The following is a 9,719-nucleotide window of genomic DNA, read 5'->3' as shown; positions in this document are numbered from 1 at the left end:
CTTCCAATCTATGAGAAACATTAATCCCCAAATTTTTAATATTACCTGACTGCAGTCGTGTATTAAGAGAACTGTTAAAAACAGTTTATTGGAAGAACTGTAGATTTTAACCAGTTTATGGAGTAGTCAGAAATTCTTGAAAAGGAATTTATTAAATCAATAACCTGAGATAGAGAGCTCTCTGAAGATTGAAGAAAAAGTAGGACATCATTAGCATAAAGACTAATTTTATGTTCTATGTTCTTACATTGTATGCCTTTAATATCTGCAGTTTGCCTGATTGCAGCTGCTAGAGGTTCAATGAAAATAGCAAACAGTGAGGGGGACAGTGGACATCCCAGCCTGGTGCCTCTCTGAAGAAAAAATCTAGAAGAAATTAAGTTATTTGTCCTAACACATGCTGTTGGTAAGCTATATAAGATTTTTAACCAGTTCATAAAATAATTTCCAAAACCAAATTTACGCAGGGTTGCAAATAAGAATTTCCAGTTTACTCTATCAAATGCTTTTTCTGCATCTAAAGACAGAATAGCCATTCCAATGTTTTTACTGTGAGAATAATCTAATAATTAAATAATCTGCGTGAATTTGTAGATGAGTGCCTTCCTTTTATAAAACCTGTTTGGTCAGGATGAATTATGAATCTTTTGGAGAGGGCCTTACAGATTATTTTAAGATCAACATTAATAAGGGAAATAGGACGATAACTGGTAGAGGATACAGGATCTTTGCCCGGTTTTAACAGAAGACTAATGTTGGCTGAATTCATGTGTACTGGAAGTCTGCCATGTTCCTCTGACTCCTGCAGCWTTCTGTGAAATACAGGTGATAAGATATTCCAGAAGTTTTTATAGAACTCTGCTGGAAAACCATCTGGTCCAGGAGCTTTTTTATCAGGCATGTATTTTAATGCTTCACAGAGTTCAGCTGATGTCAATGGAGAGTCTAGTTCTGATGACTGACTACTGGATAGTTTTGGAAGTATTACTTTTTCCAAAAAACAGTCAATATCCTCATCTGATGGATTTATTTGTGAGGTGTATAGATTTTTATAAAATTGCATAAAAATACTATTTACTTCTTCCCGATCGTAAGTTGTATTCCCAGTTATGTCTTTAACACCAGATATAGTTGATTTTTCTGTATTTATTTTAAGTTGGTTAGCTAAGAAGCTTCTTGATTTATTGTTATGTTCAAAATTTTCTAAATGAAGTCTTTGTAACAAGAATTTATTTTTTTTGTCGATAATTTCATTCAATTCTAGTTTTGACTTCTGTATTTTTTGCTCTATCCCTTCTCCTTGCAGAGCTTCTAACAATTTAATGGATTCCTCTAAATCCTGAATACGTTTATTTTCAGATTTCTTCTTATTTGTTGAGAATGATATTATTTTGCCTCTCATAACTGTTTTCCCTGCCTCCCAAAGAGTAGATGCTGATGTACCTGGTAAATCATTTTACTCTAAAAATGATGACCATTCTTTTTTAAAGTATCGTATAAACTGTTCATCTTCAAGCAGTGATGTATTTAATCTCCAGTTTATATTTTTTGGTATTTCTTTCCTATTAACTAGAGTTAAAGAAACTGGTGCGTGATCACTAACAGCAATAGGATTAATTTCACTGTTTGAAATGTTGGTTGGTAATGAAATATTGACTAAGAAATAATCTAGATGAGAGAAAGAGTGATGAACGTGTGAGAAGAAGGTATATTCCTTGCTGTTAGGGTGAAGAGAATGCCATGCATCGCAAAGTCCATAATCACTCATGTACTGTTTAACAGTATTTATCGACTGCCAACTGTGCTGAGTTCCTTCTGCATTCAGCCTGTCTATTTTTTCATCTAGTCCAAAGCTGAGGTCACCTCCTAGAAGCAGTGAGCAGTCGAGGTGATTTGATAGTTCAGAAAAGAAACCATGAAAAAATGAGGCGTCATCAACATTTGGACCGTACTAGCAATGCAAAGTTTTTGATCAAGTATAGATAATTTAATTATAATTTATCTACCCTCTGGGTCTATAACCGTGTCTAGTACTGTGAAGTTAATATTTTTATGTATTAATATTGCTACCCCCCTTTGTCTTGACTTATAGCAGGCTGAGAATACATTAGGGAACTCAGAAGATTTAAGATCATTCACAGATGAAGCTAATTTATGAATCTCTTGTAATAAGACATCTGTCTTGTCTTTTAAGCTGACTAAAGATTCTGTACATTTTCCTCTGGGTACTGGCCCCGTTCACATTCCACGTGGTAAATCTTAATGTGCCCATCCTTGTATTTGTAAAAGCAAAGTTAAACAGCACCCTTTAACACAGAAACYAAAAGACCCAGGAAATATAATCTGTGATTACTGAATATTTGAAATTTTAAATATACTGTATATTGTCTCCTTAAGAAGTATGTGTACACCTGATGCATGGGTGTGTATGGGCCCGTGTGCAAACCATTGTTGCAATGTACAGAGAAAGAGAAGAAAGGAATAAAGTGATGTAGCGATGGACAAATAAAAAGAAGAAAGAAAAATAAAAACAAAAAAGAAACCCCTCTTCCTCAAGAAAAGTGCCAATACACCGTGCTCCACCAGATGTGTAACACACCAACCGAGCTGTGCTTTTACATATAATTATAACTGGTAAATAAGATTAATAATAATTGAAAATTTCATCAACCTTGATGTATTTAATACAGCCATGGAGTGAATGCTGGGTCTCTGAAAAGCTGACCATTAACATACAGTTTATCTACATTTAACGTAGCTCTCCTGCCCTCTCTGATGTTTTTCTTTCTAATAGGGAACAAACAGTACGCACCTCCTATCCAAGATTTGTTTTGGAAATTGGTCATTTACACTGAGGTCCGTTCCTTGCAGCTCCCTGCCTCGACTTTTAACCTGCTCTTTCTGTTTATACTGCTCAAATTTGGCAATAATTGGCCGAGGGTGTTTGCTGTCAGGTTTCTTACCTCCAAGCCGATGAACCCGGTGGAACATGATTTTATCCTCTATGTCACTCGATAGCTTCAGTTTATGCTGGATGAAATGACGAACTGAGGCCTCTGCATCTTCCCCTGCCTGCTCAGGAATACCGGAAAAAACAAGGTTGTCCCGCATGCTCCGAGCTTGGATATCCAGAATGGATTCCTTCATTTTTTTATTATCTCCAGACATCAGCGTCATACTCTCGGTGAATTGCTTCACGGTTTCCCTCAGCTGATGGTTTTCTGAAGCAAGCGACTCTACCTGTTTCTGACTAAACTCTAGCGAAAGCTTCAGGCTCTGGAACTCCTTATGGAGGACCTCGACCAAGGCGAGTCTGCCATCCAGGCTAGTTAGCCTCAGGTCTATAGACTCCAGAATTCCGGTGATGCTTTTATCCGGAGTTGTTGTTGAGGAGTTCGCCGAGCACTCCGAGTGGGTACGCTTCTTCGGTGTAGACGCGGAAGTAGCAGAAGTTTGTTTTGATCTACCCATTACAAACACGTCGAAACACTCGTCCATGAAATGCTCCAAACTTTCTAAAGTTTCCGCTTCCAGTTTAGAATATCTACTGATATTTATGATCTTTCATTAAGTTTTTTGTTTGTTTTTATAAATACGGAGTTCTGTCTGGGAGAAAGATAAAAAAAAAGTTGCGCTTACCAGCACTTTGCCATACTTACGCAGACCTTCTCGCGAGAATTCAGCAGCAGCTCATCCCAGCAGGATGTTTCGTTTCTGTTAGCAGAACTAAGAAATTTGTGTAGCGGTTTACATGTTAGTGAAGCTAATATTTTGGTTATCTGTGCCCACCACTGGATACTCAGTTGAATGAGTTACAATTTACATTTTAAGTGAAAGGTTTGTCAGTTCCATGTTTAAGGAAGTTATACAAGTTGAAAGAAAGACTACATAATAAGAAGAATTAGAAAAAAATGCCTGAATAATTCAGTTGTATTAGTTTTTATGAAATTTGGTATAAACTATTAACAGTATTTTTCATGTTAACATGAATATGGTATTTTCATTAAGACCTGATTTGTAAAAGTAATAATAATAAAATTCACAATATATTTTTTAGTTTTATAATGTCACCTCCACCGGCCGTAAAGTTTTCCGAAAAGACCTCAAAAAGACCCATGGACCACTACACAGATAATCACAGTTGTAGCTTGTTTTGCCTGGATACTTTTTCTGCAAGTAGCAGAAATGGCTCTTTTGATCATAAAGGTTGCAGACCTCTGTTCTCAATGAAAGAAATGTGATTTTAAAGTAATTGTGTAACATTTAGGTTCTTACTCAAACTGAAGTACTTGTGCTTGGTTTGAGAAAAACAGTTATTGAGACAACGCTAGCATTTTTATTGTGGAGTTTGGTGTCCTGCATGTGTAGGATTTCTCCAGGTATTCTGGTTCTTTCTCACAAACCAAGAGTGAATTATTTGGTGACTTTAAACTCCGTAAATATTAGTGTGTGTGTGTGTGTGTGTGTGTGTGTGTGTGTGTGTGTGTGTGTGTGTGTGTGTGTGTGTGNGTGTGTGTGTGTGTGTGTGTGTGTGTGTGTGTGTGTGTGTGTGTGTAAATGATTGTCTGCTTTGTGTGTCTCTATGTGGCCCTATGATGGACTGGCGATTGTGAGCTTTATCTCTTATCCAGTGGCCACAGGAGATACGCACCAGCAAGGTGTTTCTGTCTAGAATTTGCATGTCCTCCCAGTGAATGCGTGGGTTTTCTCCAGGTGCTCCATTTTTCATCTACAGTCCAAAAAACATGCATGGTACAAGTTTCCAGAAAGCTGCTTCTGCTGCCATCTGCTAGGCTAGTATGCAAATGCTTTCACCTCACCGTCATATGCTATTTTGTTTATATCAAAAAATATAGAATTTATTGCATCTTAGGAAGAATCATAACTGAGCTCCAAGAAAAGATAGATCTTTAGAACAGACGTGTTTATATACACTTAAACAACCATGCGTAAAAATACATGTTCCCTTCCCTTTGTCCTGCATTTTCACAAAGCTGTTGGCTCAATTCTCCCTCTTCCTTTTTTTTTCAACTTTGCATGCTTTTCAGCAAACACCAAGTTTATTTTTAGTCAGCCAAACTTTCCTTGCGTCAAGGTTGCTAAGTAACGGGCACTTGAATGATGTGGGCCAAGCCAGGAGACATGTACGGCTGCGGTGCCAAGAGACACACAGACACAAACACTGTTAACATTCATATTGCTGCTTTTATTTTTGTAGTTGAACTTTCTCTAACGTGCATCCCCTTTCATATTCTCTTCTACCATGTACTCACTTTGCACATCTTTTATTTAACTGTTTCTGTAAAGGGTGTCTACTGCAGAGAGTGCAAGCAAGACTGGTTTCTGATTAATAAAATGTACTAATAAAGAGAAGTCAGTGTGTGCATCCAAAGAATGCTTTGAGAAGAAGCACATTCTATATATGCGTTATGCTTTTTCTCTATCTGCCTCTGAGCAAAGCAATTCACACATTAACAAGGATAATCCAAAAGGTAAAACTTAGCTCCTTCATGTCAATTCCATTGATTTTCTGATTTTCCACTCTATTTTTCAAGTTGCTCAAGCTCCCCAAGATCTTGAGAGCAACAAATCATATGAGCTACAGTATGATCTGTTGCACAATGAAGTCCAAGTATTTCATTTGGGTGACTCTTTTTCTAACTCTCTCCCTTTGCTCTTGTCTACCTCTGTGGTTATGACTCTCTTCTCCGTACCTCCTTTCCTGTATGCATCTCCCTCTCCTGCCCGGCTGTGTCTGACCACTTCCGTTAATAGGAAATGTCCAAGCGGGAGGACTTGCATGCCCAGCTGAGCCTAATTCAGCTGCCTGTAGACTCAGGGGTATGTACAGCACTGCTGCTCCTCCCTCCTTCTCTTTATGTAACTGACTAACCACCTTATCTCCACTTCCACTCTCCTCACAACATCAGCTATTATTCCTCACCTTATCCTCTCATCCTTCCCTACAAAGGCTTTGCAGCAATGCCGTAGACCTCTCATCAAACATTTGTTCATGATGGATGATGCATAACATTCTGGGGCCATTTTGCATAGTTAATTTGACAATCATATTTACTTGACAGTGATGTTGGTACTAACAGGCAGGTCAAAGCTAAGCTTTGCTACAAATGTCTTTGAGGGACATCTTGACTTGATTAATTTCTTCAGGTTTATAGTAAATTAGTTTTTTGTTTTCCTTTTCCAAAGTTTTTTGATCTTTACTTGTGCCAGTCCAATCTACTGTAATAGAGTACGGAATGGGAGCTTTTCCAAGGCCTGGATGGACGTTGCTTTCTCAAGTGTGTATAATTAGTCCAAAAGATGAACATTTGCCTAAATGAGCAAATACCTGGCTCTTTGATATGAGGACAAATATTCTGCAACTCTTTGGAAGTATTTTGACTAGATGCATTTTATTTAACTAGTTTAGCAATTGATGGCACAAACAGGCATAAGCAGTCTGACCAAAAATAATGATTATCAGAATTATCTGGTTTGGTTGATCATCACATGCACAGCTGTGGATACAGTTGGCTTAACAAAAGACTTGTAATTATCAAACAAAAACTTAATGTTCCTCTTACCAATCTCATTTTATAAAATCTTTGTTTTGCTTTTTTGCTGTTGCCAAGAGTGGTTATTTGAATATCTATACATTAACTGTGTATTAGCCATGGTACGCAATTAAACTGTCCATAGGTCAGTTTTAAAAGCCACAAGTAGGTCTTAATTTTTTTTATCCAAAGCCGAAGTTACATTTAAGGCCTAAATGTATATTCTATGTTGTGAACAAATGTGTAAATTAATGACAATGTATTTATATAAAATTTCCAAATTTTATAACCCAAATCAGGGTTGAAGTTTTCTTAACTTATAAATAGCCTATTGTTAACAAGGAAGAGCAGCAGGACAATCTGCAAGCATGTTGGTACAGATGTACATACAAACTAGAAAAAAAGTAATTTTATGCATAGAAAAAACATTTTTGCATTTATTTTTGTATGAATAATTTACTCCCTTTTATACAATTTTTCTTGTTGTTCCATTACTATTTTCTAGCATTGAATTTTAGTAATGAAGCTGTTTAGAAACATTGGAACATGTGTAATAACAGTGATATGGTAAGGTGTCTGCACATTACTAATCTGTAGCACTTTCATTAAAAACGCTTCATTGACAGCACCAGCATTTTAATTGTAATTAGAAGTTTACAAGTTTTTATACAGTCACCACGGCATGCATGTTGAGGTCAAGGCTTTTGAAAGATCATTTCAAAATWCAAAAATATTCAGAAACAGTTTATACTGTATCTGGATCATGGACCCCTTGGAAGACCCAATTAAGTTAAAATTTCAATTGTATAGCTTTAAATTTGTGAGAAGGCAAATGATTTGGAGGTAGTCCTCCTTCCTTATTCCATCCACTTTGTGCAATTAATCAGGAGTAAAGGGGGAAAATTAACACTGCACCATTCTGCCACCACAGTGCATGCTAGATGCTGTAGTATTCTTTGGTTTGAAAGCCGCACCTTGAGTTCTGAAACAATTTTTTCCCATTGCGGCATAATGCGCAATCTTTTGCTCGTTCAATAAATAAATAAATAAATAAATACATACATACATACATTACAATTCTCCAGAAGGCATTTAGTTTGTTCATGTGGGCAACTGCAAATTTTAGTCACACTTGAAGGTGCTGTTTTTGGAGCAGGAGRTTCTTTCCTGTTTGTCACCTTCTGAAACCATAGTGATGTAAAACTGTCTTCACTGGTGTTTCAGCAGGCATTAAAAACAGCTATTAAAAGATTTATGTGCATGCATGTTTGTTTTTGTTTGTTTGTTTTTATTTGTATTTTTGAGCCCATATGAATTTTTTGACACTGTGTAGATAAGAGAAAAATATGCAGGCAAGAAAATAAAAAAATTATTGAACTTGCGTAATCATCCAACCATTGGTATAGAGAAATGATCAGTTCAATCTACCYTTAAAAACTTCAATTTTTTTAAACATTAAAGTCCATGATGAGTGCATGTAAACCTAATGCAGCTGTAAATTAAATAAAAAACATGTTTTGTGTTTGTTTTTATTTTAAACTTATTTTTAAGACAGGATTTTATTAGTATAGTGACATTAGACTGAGACTTTTCCATATCATGTTAAAGTCCTACATGTTAACAAAGGTAAAAAGGGCTATTATGTGACTGCCAGAGGATGTATCACATTATCTGCAAGTCCTCTAACCTGCCTCCTTCATGGTTCACTTGCTGCTGAGACTAACTAAAGTATTGAGCACACGTGTGCATAGAAGAGATAACKGTCCTTGACACTTGCTGTGACTCACTTTGTCATCTTTTATAAGCAAAATTCATTTGTAACCTTAGAGTTTCTGGTCAGCCCTAAGCAGAGCTCCATCCATCATTTCATTCTTACCACCTTCTGCACTGGCACTGCCAAATATCACCCTCTTTTAYAATGGTTTTGTGTCTGGCTAAAAATAAAGTGAAAACGGAAAAAAAAGGACAAGTAAGTAGCCTAAAGGTTGTCTTTTTATGAAAATCAAGAAAGAAAATAGTTGGAAATCTTGTCCCTATATGTCCTATAATTGACACTGGTAATCTGTATATTGTAATGCACATGCTCCAGAGCTTTGAACTTCTATATGTTGGTTAAAAATATGGTTGCTCACTGAAGTTAGGCCAAAGCCTTTTGTAGATTCCGAGTGAAGCCTGATGGACTAATGTGAACATCAATTTTTTTATGAGAAGTTGAAGCTTTTGTTACCTCTTGGAATTTCTTTGTACCCTTGTTCACAAACATTGAGCAAACTTGTCATTTTAGATGGTAAATACATTGTTTATATAGTAAAACCCATTCCCAGAAAATGATGAAATAAAAACCTAAGGGTGTTACTTTATTATGACCCCTGCACGCAAAGCCTAAGCAGGAGTCATATTGTTTTCATACTGTTTATTTATCTAAGAACCCCGCACGCGAAGCGTAAGAGGGAGTCATATTGTTTTCGTACTGTTTATCATGACCCCCCCCCACACGCGAAGCGTAAGTGGGAGTCATATTGTTTTCGTACAGTTTATTTTTTATTTATTTATATTTTTTCAGTGATTTTTGGTTAACCGTAGCACAAAAATGGCTGCACCGATCAACATGAAATTTGGCAGGGCTGTAGATGAGTCTGCGCCAGGCCAGTTTTACGATAGACCCCGTATTTGAGGAGGGGGCTCCTTTCAAAGTGGGGGTGTCAGGACATGCAAWATCGCTTATAACTCAGAAACTGTTCAACATAGAAGCTTCAGATTTATTTTGTTGTTTAGCTCTGATGAAGCTCGATCCAACAGGCCCACCAATCAGTGCTCCCCCAGACCCCCAATTAATCTGAAAAAGCGGTATCTGGACATACAAAAATATTAAACATAGGAGCTTCAGATTTTTTTTGGTTGTTTAGCTCTGATGAAGCTCGATCCAACAGGCCCACCAATCAGTGCTCCCCCAGACCCCCAATTAATCTGAAAAAGCGGTATCTGGACATACAAAAATATTAAACATAGGAGCTTCAGATTTTTTTGGTTGTTTAGCTCTGATGAAGCTCTATCCATCAGGTCCACCCATCAGTGCCCCCTCCCTGGACCCCCAATTCATCTGAAAAGGGGGTATCTGGATATACTAAAATGGTTATAGCTCAAAAACTATTAAAACATAGGAAC

The 9,719-nt window shown here is 36.9% G+C and overlaps 1 protein-coding gene across 4 annotated transcripts in view; it reads left to right on the top strand.

Annotated features, from left to right (window-relative positions):
* cacna1g (calcium channel, voltage-dependent, T type, alpha 1G subunit) overlaps nt 1–9,719 on the top strand; it is a gene marked incomplete at its 5' end in the record, with an annotated part of 89,231 nt that overhangs the window by 2,040 nt on the left and 77,472 nt on the right. Inside the window, 1 exon segment of one of the 4 annotated variants that reach the window (XM_014028712.1) lies at nt 5,776–5,841. Within the exon segment in view, the coding sequence (XP_013884166.1) occupies nt 5,776–5,841 (66 nt within the window). 4 annotated transcript variants of the gene reach the window in all.

This window comes from Austrofundulus limnaeus, unplaced genomic scaffold (assembly GCF_001266775.1).
Source record: "Austrofundulus limnaeus strain Quisiro unplaced genomic scaffold, Austrofundulus_limnaeus-1.0 Scaffold801, whole genome shotgun sequence".
NCBI lineage: Eukaryota > Metazoa > Chordata > Actinopteri > Cyprinodontiformes > Rivulidae > Austrofundulus > Austrofundulus limnaeus.
Note: the sequence above shows the minus strand (reverse complement) of the source record. Positions and strands in the feature narration are given on the sequence as shown.